Source organism: Silene latifolia, chromosome 3 (genome assembly GCF_048544455.1).
Source record: "Silene latifolia isolate original U9 population chromosome 3, ASM4854445v1, whole genome shotgun sequence".
NCBI lineage: Eukaryota > Viridiplantae > Streptophyta > Magnoliopsida > Caryophyllales > Caryophyllaceae > Silene > Silene latifolia.
Genome location: NC_133528.1, coordinates 136615334 through 136631907, shown reverse-complemented (window position 1 = coordinate 136631907; position 16574 = coordinate 136615334). Strand labels below are relative to the sequence as shown.

The 16574-nt window shown below is 34.1% G+C and overlaps 1 protein-coding gene across 4 annotated transcripts; it reads left to right on the top strand.

Moving 5' to 3' along the window:
* The first annotated feature begins 624 nt into the window (after positions 1–624).
* On the top strand, positions 625–9576 carry LOC141648120 (putative disease resistance protein RGA1). 4 transcript variants are annotated; one of them, XM_074456602.1, is made up of 4 exons: positions 625–912; positions 1677–1790; positions 1954–2028; positions 6348–9576. In XM_074456602.1, exon 4 carries the CDS (start codon positions 6467–6469, stop codon positions 9341–9343), a length of 2877 nt encoding a protein of 958 aa, XP_074312703.1. In that variant the 5' UTR covers positions 625–912; positions 1677–1790; positions 1954–2028; positions 6348–6466; the 3' UTR covers positions 9344–9576. The 4 variants fall into 4 exon arrangements, with proteins under 4 accessions (XP_074312703.1, XP_074312704.1, XP_074312702.1 ...); XM_074456603.1 differs by lacking the exon at positions 1677–1790 and having other exon boundaries at positions 6397–9576; XM_074456601.1 differs by lacking the exon at positions 1677–1790.
* The last annotated feature ends 6998 nt before the right edge of the window (positions 9577–16574 follow it).

Below are 16574 nucleotides of genomic sequence, written 5' to 3'. Positions count from 1 at the left end.
ACAACAACTCTGAGACTAATAAACTCCGAAGAAGAACTCTGAGACGATCAACAATAAATTATAACAATAATAATAATAGTCTAAACTATTTGCATGTTTAGATCAAACAACAACCAAGAACAACCAATATCCAACAAAAGGAATCACTATTACACCCTTACAAAATAATAATTAAATCAAATCAAACTGATATGAAATTTGGAGGAAACACCGAGGATCTTCGATTTTTTCGATTTGGGTGAGATCTAGGGTTTGCTGAGAGAGGGGCTTTGAGAGAGTGGATGAGAATGTGCGGGTTTAGAATGTGGCTGTGAATTAAGGAGAAATGGAGGGAGGGGATCAATAGAGAGAATCCAACGGATGAGAAGGAACTTGCTGCCTACTATTCATAGCTACCGTGCTTGCAAGTTTAAACTTTTTAAAGGGTTTAGGATACACTTGTAAAACGTTGCACATATTCATTCAATACCATTATCGCTGTTACTTTCATCTTATAATATAGATATTAGTTCTCACTTCTCACCTGTTTTATTTTAACAAGTACCACACCTAAGCTAATACTAAGTCGACGAGAATTCACCATTGTCTAAAAAAAGTCTACGAGAAATCGAGAATTCTAGAGCCAATATTAAACTTTACTCACAGCCTTTTATTTTTCGGTGACACATTTTTAACAAATTAGGTCAAATATTTTCTTATTAAAAAAATCATTTTTAAAGCGTAAATTATTTTTTGTGAGAGTTAGGCGAAATGTTCAATTTTAGACAATTAGGAGTCAACCGAGTGGTCCAAAATCCTGTATTGTTGCCGTCATCCATTCATCCTCTTTGCGGTGCCGTTTACGCTCTCGTCTCTCTTCGCCTTAATCCATTTGAGATAACGAGGGATTAATTGCCAATTTTAAGCTTTAAGGTATAATTTTTCAACGACTAAATAATGTTAATTTTAATGTTTTGAGAACTTAGATCTAATTATGCGCAACACCTTAATTGATCAAACTCCGATACCCCTTGTTCAGTTTGTTCTTTCAATTATCTGCCCACCAATTAGTAAATAAATACTCCCTTTGTCTCGGTCATTTATTGTCCTTTTTCATTTTTTGGTATCTTAATCAATTGTTGTCCTTTCTATTTTAAAAGTGAACTTGATGAACAATTTGATCATTCACACCCAATTTAGTCCACTTGTCATATAGTAATTGGCTCCCTCCTCATTCCTTGGTATTTGTGCCAAAACCAAAGGACAACAATTGACCGGGACGGAGGGAGTATCAGATATGGGGTTAAAATATTCGCGCCCCGTTGTTTGCATTCTTATGTGCATTGTCGCAAAACTGGTTTTGACTGGTATTTTACGATGTTTCTCTGTATTTAGAGATGATGGTAAGAATACAGATGTTTTGCTGACTGTACTGTGGCTATATTCTGTTATGGGAGAAACCTTTAGTGAACTAGTCGGGAAGGAGGGGTCGCAACAAGGTCTATCTGTGTGGTTTTTATTCTATTTCTACTGTCTTTGTTTAGATTTTAGAAGCTAGTTTGTCTGTAATTATACTGAATGGAAGAGGACTTTTGTGCAGTTAATTATCTCACTTGTGCAGTTAACAATGAATGCATTCATAGAATTTTAGATTGTTGAGACTTGAGACCGAAACTGTGTGACCTTGAATGTGATAGATTCCATCAGGCAAGTTTCTTGTTAAATTCAACTGCGGTTCTGGGTATTTATCCAAACGGAGGAGAAAGAGTCAACAATACAAGCTCAAGAGGGTTACACTCTAAAATCAATTGGCAATAAGAGATCCTTACATGTGTAACTCATATGGATTGGAGTTTATTCTTAACATTTCTGGTTGTCATCCTTACATGTGTAACTCATATGGATTGGAGTTTATTCTTAACATTTCTGGTTCGACAAACTAATGACTAATGATATGTCACTTGGTTCTTTCAGGTTTGAAGCATGAGATGATTTTTAAACGTCTTTGGAATTCAATGGAACTGGGTTGATTGCATCTCTTTACTCAAGGTAAATCTAGTTCCTAATCTAGTTGTTTTAGCATCCATGTTATTCACAAATGAGTGATCTATAATGATGATGCACTATCCTGTGCTACCTAACTGAATACAGTAATTAATACGTACCAAGTAGCATTCTTGATGGTATTATAAATTCTGGCCTACACTCTGCACTATTGATAGGTGCTATTAAGGAAGTACGGAGTATTAACTTGGTCAGTGACAGGTATACCACCGACACCAACCATATTACTCTTATTAAGGTTTCACAGGCTACTTTTCAACACTATTCCGAGGCTGTATCGGTCATATTTATGACACAACTACCTGTACTATGAACTTCTGTTTACGCTTTCATCTGTCAAAAATTTTGGTTCCGCAAAAATCATTGCTCACTGTCGCTGCATGTGTAATTGTGTGTTCACCTTGCTTGGTGACCAAATGTGTTTAATTTGTGACCTTCTACAATTAAAGGTCAATTTGTGACCATTGTTGAACAAAAATGACCACCTTAGTGACCAATTTCTATTGGTTGAAGAATAAAAAAACAATAAAAAAAGGTACTCCATTGCGAGCCATTGCCAGCCATCATCTTCATCTGCCAGTGATTGTATCATCTTCATTCACTCATCTCCACTGCCCTTCATTCACTCCAACTCCAACTTCAACCAATACCTACCAACAATTAAATAAATTAAAATTAACCACACATTAATTAACTTATTATTTTTTAAAATAAAAAAATTCTTATAAAAACAGGATAAAATTCAGTCACTTTTTATTATCTTCTACCCAAAAAAATTACTTACAGTAAATAAAAAAAATAAAAAATAAAAAACCAAACACATTTACATCTCTAATTTTCAAAAAATATGGATTTCAAATTATGCCACTGATGATTATTTAGCTCAAAACAATTCAACTTTCGATTTAAATCAAAGTACTCCAACTTTTACAGAATTATTATCGGGTAGTCAAAACTCTATATTTTTGGAAATCCAATGTTGTCTCGACTCCCGACTAACGATTTTTTAGCGGAAACCCTTCTTTATTGTGCAACTAAATCCAAAAAACCACCATCCCAAAAAAAATCACATCAAATTTAAAATCAACGGAAAAAATTGGACCGAAAAAGAGGATGAAGCTCTTACCTCCGTTTGGATTTTATCTAGCACCGACTCAATATTTGGCAAAAACCAAAAATATAACACAATGTGGAATTTGGTTTACGAATTATATGAACAAACTCGCAAGGAAAATCAAAATGAAGGTGAAATTGGCATTAGAAGTCTTGATGGAATGAGAAATCGTTATAAACGACTCAATTTCCTAGTACACAAATGGGTTGGTTGCTACTATAAAGTTGTTAATCGACCACCGGCAACCGGTACTAACAATGAAGACGACGTACAATTAGCTCAAAAATTGTTCCGTTCGTTAATAAAGAATTTGTTGAGTTTCATGTTTACAATAAAAATCATGAGTAAGTATCCAAAATGGAGTTTACAAAAAAATCAAATTGATGTAAGTGAGAACATTAGTTCGTCGGGTTCAAAAAGGTCAAGGACGGAAATGGATTCTAGCCTATCAAGCGTCAATGTCTCTATATCGTCTAGTTTTATTGTCTCAACCCCATCTAGCTTAAATGTTGACGCTTACGAACGACCCGAAGGAAAGGAGGCAGCGAAAAAGAAAAGGCGGGGTAAAGCTCTTATGGCCGAGTCCAACTCGATGTTTACTCCGGATGATAGCTCAGTTATTAAAGTTATTGAAGGAAATAGACTATCAACGAAAAAGCAAGTTAAGTTTCGACGAAAAAGAATGGATGCAGATTTTAAAATCGAAGAACCCGGAGAACTGAAATGGAGATGAATTAGCTAAACACATTGCTCTCGCAACAAGATTTAAACCCGAAAGATCAAGAAATGAAGGATAAGCTAATTGACAAATATATGTCCCAATTTTAATTAATTAATTCTGTTTTAATTTAAGTTTTTAATGCTTTGTTTAATAAATCATCGGTTTTAAGTGAGCTACGGATTTAATCGCAAACAAGGAACAACAAAGACAGAGAACTAGCAGCAATTTAACACACAAATTAACAAAACCAGCAGCAATTTATCAACACAAAACACGATTTAATTGAAAAACAGATGGATTTAACAACACAACACAACACAACAACACGGTTTGCATGTGGCAACAACACGGTTTGAATCTAGCAACTATAGTGAGCGGAACACTAACGTTGGTTCATGCCATAGCCGTATAGACTTGAGTTACAATTAGCTCGCCAAAGAATTGAAAGTCACTTCTAAATTTGTATAGTATATCAGTAGATCATTCTTCATAATGGATCGGACATTAGTTTGAACTGCGTATAACGTATGTAAGACTAAGTAGGTCATTCTTGGTCCTGTAACAGACTTTAGAGTTTAGACGAGTTGTGGCGAGCAGTCATTTTATAAATTGTTTTCAATTCTCTTTGTTTGCAAGACGACCAAAATTGTCACATCCAAAAACCTTCTTGATAATATTTTACTCTCATTTTGATGCAATAATCTTAACTCTTAATCATAATTATAATATTGAGATTGAGATTGATAAAAAAAATTCATTAGTTTGGACGTTTGATGACGTATGGTATATCAAATATCCATATCAATTTAATGGCTACGTTGATGCAACATTTACACAGAGAGATGATAGATGGAGAGACGTCAAACGTTAAGCATAGAATAAAGAAGCCCCTCAACTTTTATTATTAATGAAACAATTCCTTCTTTACTCCAAAATAAAATAATTATTCACTCAACAATCTTAAGCAACTATTCACCCAGCGTACTTTACTACTGTCATCACCAAAATGTTGAGTGTGAATCGTATTTCATTATTACATAATTACTTTAAATTAGTTAGAGTGTGTCATACACGTATTTAATAGTACCGCCATGTCACCCATGATCACCGGCCAAGTTAATTGAAGTACATTGATTATACTACACTACACATACCAATTGTCTTGAGGAATATGGAATATAAATTTAATGGTACCTGTGATTTTCACGGGTCACAAAACTAGTTTAACTTTATATGTTCCCAAAGATCTTGTGTTTGGTTCGTGCGTGGGTATGGGTTTGGAATCAGGAATCATACCGGGTGGTATGGGTTTGGAACTTGATTCTTTATACCTTGTGTTTGTTTCAGTTTTTGGTGGAATGAGGTTGAACTTCATCAAAGTTTATCTTTTAATCCAAACTATGTCTCCCCTTCTTATATGAGATGTTAAATGAGCCAATAGTTCGGATTTTTCTGAATTAAACGTTAGTTTGGATTAATATGAGAAGATGAGGACATAGTTTAGATTATTCTCATGAAATAACCCTAAAAATAATTATTTTTGATATTAAAAAATCATGAAAATAAAGATTCGATCAAAATGTTCTATATAAGTTTTTTTTCATGGTTTTAGTTTTATTATTTGATGCCCATGGGTATCAATCTCATACCCACCTCTCCCTTTGGATATGAGAAACTCATACCTCATGAGTTTAAGGTATGAGTATGAAACCCCTATTTTTGTCAAACAAACACATAGTATGAGTTTGGCTCATTCCAAACTCATAATGAGTTGAAACAAACACCAGAATAGGAGGGAGTACTAACTAAAGTGTTTTAGCCATTAACCTCATAGTGACCCGGCCAAAACTGACTCATACCCAAAAGTAACCCGACAATAGTTCACCTGAAATTAACTTGAAACCGAAATGACCCGACCCCATCCCATCCACAATGTATAACAGGCCCAAAATGACCCAAAATGACATGGCCCGAATGCCCGATCCATACCCGACCCGGTTGACCCATTTAACACCTCTAGACTAGCGGTAATAACATGTACATGACACTCTTGAGTCTTGGGGGGGTCATCCACTCATCCTCTAGACCGTTTTGATTGGGGTTAAATTCCAACTACTTAGTAAATTCAGTGGGCCTCTGTAATTATAACCTCTCGTGACTAGTCATATTCCCATGGAAATTTCCGTACCCTTAATAAACTCAGTGGATCTGTACGTGACAAAAGATAATTGCTTATAAAAACCTTGTTGCATGAACATCCTTCATACACACAACATTTCCTCCCTTACTTAAAACTGAAAAACATAACAAAAATGGCCACTGGAATAGTGCTCGTGGTTGTTGAGAAACTGTACGCTGTAGTCCGCAGCAATGAACTTAAAGAGGTATGGTCCATGCTCGGGTATGAGTCCCAACTTGATGAGCTTGCGGTCACCACCTCAACTATCAAATCGGTTCTTCTTGATGCAGAGTCTAAGCATCAAGAGCTCTCTAATGAAGGTCGACTTTATATCGACAGGCTCAAGGAAGCTGTCTATGATGTCGACGATTTGCTCGACGAGTTTAACACTATAGTACAACGGGAGAAAATGAAGGAAGGTGGTAAGGTATTCAAAAAGGTGCGCCAGTTCTTCTCTCAGTCTAATTACTTCCTTGTTGCATTTAATATGTCGCGTGAGATTAAAAAGCTTATGAACAAGTTGGATAAAATTGCCAAAGATCATCGACAATATGGGTTAAGTGATGTTCATGTACCTCTTAAGAGAAGAGATGCAACCTTTTCTCATACAAGTGATAATTATATAATTGGTAGAGAGTCTGATAAAGAATCTATTGTTGCTATGTTACTTGGAGATTCGGATTCTATGAATGGTGTTGGTGGTAATGTTTCTTTTGTGTCTGTTATTGGGATGGGAGGGTTGGGGAAAACCGCACTTGCCCAACTTGTGTATAACGATTGTAGAATTAAAGAGACATTTGAATATAGGTCTTGGGTTTGTGTATCTGAGGATTTTAGCTTGGAGAACATATTTCGACAGGTGCTTAGAAAGAATGAGTCTCAAATAGAAGAGTTACAGGAAGAATTTCGAAAATTAGTTGAGGGAAAAAAATATTTGCTCGTTTTAGATGATGTATGGAGTGAAAACCGTGATAAATGGGATAAATTGAAGGAGTTTTTGGACCTAGGTAGGAAAGGAAGCAAAGTTTTGGTAACTAGTCGCTCAAGAAAGGTGGCAAGAGTCTTAGAAGGCGATCTCATGTATGAGTTAAAAGGCCTCTCAGAGGATGATTCTTGGAACCTATTTAAGAAATTTGCATTTAGAAAAGGGCAAGAGCCTATGAATAGTGATCATCATCTGTTTGACATTAGCAAGGAGATTTTGAAGAAATGCGCTAATGTCCCTCTGGCCTTGAGGGTAATAGGTAGCATGTTATATGAGCAGGACGAAAGTAAATGGTTATCATTACAAACTGCTAATTTAGCAAACATAGGAGGACAGGGTGAAGAAGGCATAATACCAATATTGAAGTTTAGTTATTATGAACTTAGCTCTGCCTTAAAGAGTTGTTTTAGTTATTGTGCTCTTTTTCCAAAGGACTATGTGGTCGAGAAAGAAGTTTTAATTAGGTTGTGGTTGGTACATGGGTGTCTTGATCAGCCAGATGATTGTCGAACTGAAGAAGACATAGGTGAAGAGTATTTTTGTACTTTATTGAACAGATGTTTTTTACAAGATGTTACAATTGACGAGTATGGTGAAATCAATGATTGTAAGATGCATGATTTGATCCATGATCTTGCACAAGAAGTTGCAGGTAACGAGACAATTATGTTGGATTCTCGTGCAGGCAAATTTGATAGGAGAAGTCGTCATCTTTCACTAACGTTCAATGGATGTACACTATTGGGTGGTAGTCGATGGAGTGAGATGAATAAATTGCGTACATTTCTTCACTTAACTCATGGGTATAAATGGATGAATCTTATCAAGTCAAATGTGACTGCAATCTGTTTCCATTTAAAGAGAGTGAGAGTGTTGGACTTGTCCTTCTCTGGCTTAACTACTCTACCTGATGAAGTGGGTAACCTATTACATTTAAGGTATCTCGATCTATCAAAGAATTGGGAATTAAGTGTTTTCCCTAACTCGACCACCAAACTTTACAACTTACAAGTGCTATATTTAGATAATACGAGTGTAAGAAAGCTTCCTCGGAATATGAAAAAACTTGTTAATCTCAGGCACCTGCTCCTTCCAAATGGTGTCAGGTTGCCAAAAGGTTTGGATAGTATGACATGTCTTCGTACATTAAATCGATTTAAGGTGGGAAACGAAACTTCCGAACAAGGTAATACATGTAAGCTAAGAGATCTCAAAGCACTTGTCAATCTGAGAGGTGAACTTACAATCGACTTCAGCAGTGATTTCAGTTGTGATGTGGCAAACTACCAGAACGTAGAGTTGATAAGGGCATTGCAGCTAAAGAAATTGTGCATACAATTTACACATCTAGGAATTGCGAGTATTCCAGAGACATTATTGGGAAGCCTCCAACCTCATAATAAACTCAAGGGAATTGAGATTGAGTGGTACAATGGGTTGAGATTACCCACTTGGGTGCACTCATTGACTACTTCACTTCCAAACCTTGTTGAAATCAAACTTGACCGTTTTGAAAGATTGGAAATTCTCCCTTTACTGAGTCAACTTCGCCATCTCAAATATCTTAAACTCAGGAATATGCCCAACGTGGAGTTTATGGAGGATAGCGTAATCGCAGGTCCTTCATATGATGAGTTAATATTCTTTCCATCCTTGGAGGAGCTTACACTACACGGATTTCCAAAGTTGAAGGGATGGTGGAGAGAAGAGATAAGTAGGGTAACTGGGGAAGAGGGTTCCCCTTTCATGGCCGTCCCATCATTTCCCTCTCTACGGGACTTATTTTTGCGAAGTTGTCCAAGCTTGGCAACTTTTCCTTCTTGTCCAAAACTACGAAATCTAGATGTTGGTAAATGTCACGAAACACTGACCTTCTTTGAGAATAAAAGAGTGGTTCCAGCACATCCAGGTCATCCCACAACAGGCCACTCATCCAGTTTGTCTTCTAGTATCCCCTTGTTATACTTGGACACAGTGACAATAGACGACATCAGAATGCTTGATTGCCGTTTTGGAGAGTCTCTCGGAGGTATTCGGCATCTGTCTATTCAATCTTTTGAAGGGGAGAGTTTATCGACTTTGTCAGAAATTGCGAAGCACTTTACGAGCCTTCAGAGCCTGTCGATTAGGAATTGCGAAAGCTTGGAATCTCTGCCAGAATGGATCAACTGCCTCACATCTCTGCAAACACTAGGGATCCACAGCTGCCACAAACTGAAATCATTGCCTGAAGCAATCGCCTGCATGCCCGCTCTGCAAGCTCTTTACATAATTAACTGTGATAACCTTAAGAGAAGATGAAGCAAACCAGATGGCGAAGACTGGTCCAATGTACGCCACATCCCTCATTTAAATGTTTGGTAAGCAAAATAATGGGAGATGCGTGCCTTAGCTTTGTATTATTAAAATTGTCGTCATTGTGAATCTATTACAGAAAATGATAGTTTTGTAAAATATTTCATGAAACAAATTACTATGCACTCAAATTTGATGCTCTGTCTACATTAGTATTATCTATACATGACATTTGTTCAGTTGGGAGTTTGTTCCGATCCTCACCATCTCCTATATGTATTATTGCTCTTAACTGTTGTGTACTCGGAACAATTTAGACGGTGAATTGGTATCTGACATTTTTACGGTGCACCAATGGATAGTTATGCATACTTCATCCTTTGTCAAATTTGGTAAAAGTCATGATCGTGTATTGAGTTCTACATTGAGGACAATTTTTTTCACACCGTATCATCGGTCATTTTCCTCATTTTTATCTAGATTTGTATTGCTATCTTGCCAATGACTCGAAATCAAGTCTCAAAATATATAAACTAGGCAACTTTTTATGTATTGTAATTTAGAATTGTTAAATTTATCAACGTTGTAAAAATTTGATTTATAAAAAACTAAGTAACTCGCTACTTCTTCAAAGGCTTCAGATTGGCCTAAATACTAAATAGGAATATAGGATGGCCGAGGTGTGATCTTCTCAAATACCTTGGACACCGGATGTAAAATGTATGTTGGTTTTTTCTTTTTCCATCATATAATGAATTAAAAGGTAACACCGTAGTATTTTAATTATGTTTTGTAATCAAGAGGCATACGGAGTAATACTTATGAATTGAACTAAATATAGAGAAATTCAAATACAACAATGTCTTGTGTCATTAATATTTTTTTGCCTCATCAAACAGGTCATTGAAAACATTGATTAACAAACGTTTGTTATTGTCATCTACTCTGACGTCTACATAAATAGTCACCCCTAAAATGCATTTTTAATACAACTTTCTTTATTTTGCATGTCAATCCCCCTACTACTAAAAAAATAAAAATTTTCTTAGTTTTCCCGCTTAAACAACTTCTACTCAATCGGGCCTGTTTTTCTGGATACTGACACCATAATATTAGATGGATTGTAAATTGTGGACCTTATAAGTAGCCCACATTTCTAACCTGTTAAAGTATAAGCTATTAATAGTCCACGTTTTTGAAATACCCCATTATTTTTACCGATTTTCGTTTTAATTAGATTATACAACTAACATAATTGTATTATTAATGTTATAAATTAGTTGCATGTAATGATATAACATTATTTCTAATAGTAATAAAAGAGTCGATTCTTTGACTAATGACTGTTCGCCTAAGATGGCACAGTTTCAGAGTGACTTTGATTTATGTTCTGTGGCCTTCGTAATTGGGGTCTAATGGGCATGTTTTGGGTCATGATGAGCTGTGGCTAATCAAAGGGAAAAGTGCAAAAGGAATAGTCCATCCCGTCAGGGTTATCTTATATCTCAAGGCCACTCGAGGAGCTATGAACTGGAAATGCGTGGCCACGCTCGGAAAGTATCTATGGTAGATAAATTCCGGTCAGACAGTTATTCTCCAGATCGAGAAAACCACTCACGATATGATCAAATGCAAGTACGACCTGCAAGACACCTTGCATTGAGTGGGAGATAGTAATAGGAGAAGAGAATTGGTGACGCACACTTGTCGCGGACAAGTGGGAGATTGTTGGAGTATGTGTCCTCGACAATAATGCGATCACATGTTTAAATCTCATATTAAGAATACACAAGGGATTGTAACATTTTATTGTCAACTGATCCACATTAATCGGTAATGATTGGCTGACTAGAGTTTGACATTACTGTCGTGTGACGGTGGTGATCAGTTGATCCCTCAAGGTCATACCTCTAGGGTGACACTCTTAATTGATTAATTAATTAATTAATTGTATGATGATACAAATTAATTAATTCCTTAAATTGAACAAATTTTATTTATAAGAGAGAAGTTTTATATCTTACTGTAATGTGATTAAATAAGATTTAATTTAGTAATTTAAGTGTTATATTACTAAATTGATTATTGTTTACGAAACAATTTGGGATAAGAATAAATGGTTAATTGTAATTACAAAATGTTGTAGATTAAATTAACATGACCCATTTTAAGTGCTTGTAATCAAGAATTATTAGTCAATTGTTAAATGTAATTTATTAATTGAAAATTGATATTTAATTAGTTAAATATGCATTAAAATTAATTAGGACATGTAACATGTTACATGACCTATCAAATTACATTTTACAATTGACAAAGTTAAAATGGAGGTCTCCTAATATGAGGAAAACCGGTTGGACAAGGGTTAGTGGGTGATGATTTTTGTCATTAGTTTAATGCATACTTAAGGACATAATGATGACTAATAAAGTATGCTTAAACTAGACCTACACCTAGCCCTTCTTGTGAAGACAAAAAGCAAAATTGAGAAGTGCAATTTTGGCTCCCTATGTGTGGAAAAACCGTGCCCCTTACTACATGTGGGTAGAGGAGTTTTTCCTCATCATTCATTCTAAATTTCTCATGCAAAAATGATTCTCTCTTCCTCTCTCATAAAATTGTTTTATGCATAATTTGTTCCAAAAAATCTCTAATATTAATCTAACTTACTAGAAGTAGTAAATCATAATATTAGTTTTAATTTAAGGACTCATATTCTAGTTTCTAGTACATAAATTAGTATATGAATTAAGAGGGATTACCTTGGTACAATCCTTAAGGAAAAGTTCCTATTATGGAGCTTGAATATTTGGAGCACTCTTGGAAGATCATCCTATTATGGGTAGCTCAAGAACAAGACTAGGAAGGAGTCCTATCTTGTGCCCTTGAAACCGAAATATCTAATGGTAAGGAGACGATTTCTTCTTACTAATTTCGAAAGTCTTGCATGCATAAGATCAAGAATTAATTTTATGACTAAATTAATTTATCACATATTCAATATGTAAACAAATGAGATTATTGAATCCCAATAAGTGGTATTAGAGCGACACGGTTGTTGCATGCAAAATCGGGTTAGTTTTTCCGAGTTAATTTGTTAACAAATAAAACTTGTTATTTAGGATTTATGAAGATAAATCATGAAATAATTTTGCATGTTAAAAGTTTCTGGTCCTAAATGGATTTTAGGTCATATGGGACGATTTATGGATTTTATTGTTCATTTTATAAATTATGAAATAATTTTGAAGATAAATGGATAAATCATGAAATAATTTTGAAGATAAATGGATTTTAGGTCATATTGGCATTAAAATGTGATTTTTATGAGAAAAATGTCATTTTTGGACGAAAAATAGCTAAACTTCGAATTTTTAGTGGTTTTTGGATATGTTTTCACATATATTATCTAATGATGGCATGTTAAATCTCGTGAATAACTAAGTTATTTTGCATGAAATATGGATTTTATAAGCTTAAATTGAATTTAATGGGTTTATTAGGTTAATATGAGTTAGATTTCGAATCTGGTCATGGAAATTTTATATGTTGTCACATGCATTTTTACTCAGTGTGTGTAAAAATATTAGACGTATTGAACTTATTATGCATGATTTATGAATTTTTGAGTAAAAATTCAATAAATAGTGACTTAAATTAGCCTATAATGCTAAAACATATTTCATGACTATAGAAAAACGTTATATATTGCATTTTATCCCACATTTCAGATCTAAAATTGAAAAGTTGATTAAAATTATATTTCTCATATTTTAATGGTCATGGTTGTTAAAACCGATAAACCGCAACGATGTTTTTCTCGAAAAATTTTCGAAATTTTTAACCTAAGTTTTGAACATTATGAGTGTCATGGTATTTTTCCAGAATGTTCATGAGTTTGAATTTCAAATTTTGAAATTATTTGAAATTTTTATAATTTAATTTGGAGTTTATAGTATAATATTGTAATTTTTGGTCCATAATGAACAATATTAAGAAATCAAGTTGAATTATTGTCAAAATGTTAGTGAAGACTAAGTTTTGAGTCCTAAGATGGTTAGGGTAATTAACTTGAACATAAATATGAATTTATGTAACACTTTGTGATTTTAACAAGTTTATAATCACACAAATCCATAAAAACCGATAAAATATACGATATTGGCTCTTAAAAGGCGATTTAGCATAAAATTAAGCATGTTCATACATATTATAATGCTGCATTTTATTTATGATTGTCATATTTTTATTTTATATAATTTTTGAATTATGTAATTTTACTTAGTATGACCTTAGTTTTTAATTGATATTACCCGAAATGCATGGGAATATCGATTCGGTTGTAATTATTGTGATCTCGTATCACCGTTTTGTAATTTAATAGATTTATTTTTATTTACAAATGTATAATAGGAAATTATGTAATTTTTATTTATTATTTGTAATTTCCCGGAGTTTCCATGAAGACGGTGTTACCTTGAGATGCGTGCCAAGACCGAAGTTCCAGGGACCAAAAGGAGTTGGTTTCCGAGTTTGTAATAGTTTATTAGATTTACTATTTTAGGAAGGCCATACTAGGATTTTATCTTTATGCTTTGCATTTGTTTTATATGTTTGCATGCATAGCCAAATCGCCATAACTATACATGCATTTTATTTAATCGAGTCATCGACCGTGTCAATTATAATTATCGTAGTTCACCACTTTAGTTCACTTAAAACGTGATAGATAATAAATTAACATGACCTCTCACTAAATTAATAATTGAGAAATAGCCTTACCAAATAGTAGAACCCATGAAATACCAATTTCATAAGGGAGTTGAGCCGGCTTCACCGTAATACAAACCTTGTTACGTTGGCGAAGTGGGGTAGTAAAATGTAATTACATCGAAATTTGGATTGAGCTCAACGGAAGTATTCGTGACCGTAGTCGTATGTGTTCCGGGCTAAAGATAAATATTAGAGTAATTTTATCGACCGAGAGTTCTAGAAGTAGAATCGATTAAAGAGTTAATCCACCGAGTTATAATAATAAGGGATGAATCGGCTCACCGTGCCCGAGTTAATATGAATTTGGATCTCGGGATCATTTATCATAGTTGGGTAGAGGTCACTATGTAAATGCTTTACTTGTTAAATTATTTGCAAGTATTATTATAACGATGAATGTTTTGTTTTCATTATTCTGTTATCATATTGTTCTATTTCTTTACCTCAAAATATACGATATCATTTCGATTTTAATTCAAATCTCCATTAAAACATCGTAACTAAAGACAAATATGAATTTTCTTCTAAAATCTCGTGTTATCCATTGGAAGGATCTCTTGTGAAGAGTAAAGATGAAAGTTATTCATGATCAAAAGGGTTTTTGATTCTTGACTAACATATCTACTTGAAATGGATTATTTCTCATGTGCTTAATTGAGTTAAGTACTTTGAAACGTTAAATCATTTTGGTAACTAGATTTGTTGGAAATAAAAATTGACCAAAATACCGCAACCACTTCAATGAAAGTTTTAAGACTACACGAATGAATTGAAGAGTAGTCTTCATGAAATTCAATTTTGCTTCTCTAAGCAAAGACTCATTGAAATGAGTGGAAGCATTCTCTTAACCGTTAAGAAAAGGATGAGGTTCAAAGAAGTAAAATTAGAATGGAATTGATACAAGGTAATGATAAAAGTAAAGTTATTGAGAATAACGATACTAAACCTATCAATCCCGACCGATAAAGTTTCCATTTTGGAAGTGTTAGACACTGAAAGGAAACTACCCCAAATTATTGAAAGAATAAGCAAATTAGTTGTGGGACATCTAATGAGACCTTCTTCTCTAAATGTTTATTTGATTGACATAAGTTTTGCTAGTACTACTTCGTCATTATTAGAAACCGATGATGGTTTTCATCATTGTATTTAATACATAGGATAATTAGAATATGACGACTAGCAACAAATAATATCGAGAGATAGAGTCATTGTGTACTCAATCTAGTTTTGGGTTTATAGTTGTACCTTAATTATGACTATTAAGTGCATAAACTCTAAATAAGAATATAATCTTGTTAAGATTCCAAAGGGGTTTCACTTTTGTGACCCTATACACTACGATTTGATGTATGGCTAGCCCATTATCAAGGTGATTATATTCTAAACCAAACTAGAATGATATATCATGTAGATGATGCAAAACTCAATTTGGTAACCCAAGATTAAACTTTAAATTCTGGAATGATGAACGCAAAGAGTTAGCAAGTACTCTTCGAACCATTAGATTGTTAATCTTATGGTATATGCGTGTCTTGTATTCAAAGCAAGATGTCTCGTACCTTTTGGTTGAAAAAGAGATCGAGAACGTAAATCACTGATCCAGAATAGGTTGATCATTTTCTCTTACCAACGATTTAAGTTGACACTAATGTGTTCACTTAATAAGGTAAATAGAGAAATTTTTGAACAGGTTCAAAGAGTTCTAGGAATCACGATTTAGTCGTGATGGGATTATCAAAGTGAAGACTTTGATATAAGCCAACAGAAATGTGATATAGTATCACAAGTTAATCTCTCTTAGCACGCATTATGGGATAAGGTGTGGTTAAATAAAGATATCTAACCTTATTCGATATGGTTTGGACTTTAATCAAGTTACTTTGAGTTACTTGATCCTTTTGGGGATTTTATCATTTTGTCTAAATAATTTTTCCACTAAATCTAAAACGATTTATATGAGATATGAAATGGTAGGGTACCATGCTTGTAAGTTTTCACAAGAAACAAATGCTCATTTTTCCTTACAATAATCACGAGTACAACGGGATTGTGGCTCGTGAAACTGTTTTTCTAGAATACAAGTTTAATTCTAGAAGACAGAGTGGGAGAAATTATTCAAGAGCCACAAAAGAATTGTGTCAAAAATTGTATGTCGCAAGTAACTGGTCTTTCTTGGCTACATGACGTTGTTCCTTCGAAACCTAGGAAGTTGAACTCATCGCTTTTTGAAGACGATGAATTCGTGTTACTTTTAGAAAGTAAAGAGTTTGCAACTTACAAAGAAATTGTTTGATTCAAGTTACTTCTGGAAAGTAATGAACATATGACTTACATGAGAGTGTTTAAGTCACAACTCAATACAAGGCTTAGAGCTATGAAAATCCAAAATAAATTCCAAGTGGAATTGTTAGATATCAAAGAGAGATATCAAAGCTTGATTAGTTGCAAAGTGTTGTACACT

Excerpts from the sequence above, each read along its gene's own strand:
- LOC141648120 (XM_074456600.1), top strand. The coding sequence starts at position 6,191 with ATGGCCACTGGAATAGTGCTCGTGGTTGTTGAGAAACTGTACGCTGTA. Across the intron at positions 8,440-8,472 it reads TTGGGAAGCCTCCAACCTCA|CAATGGGTTGAGATTACCCA; the intron begins TAATAAACTCAA and ends GATTGAGTGGTA.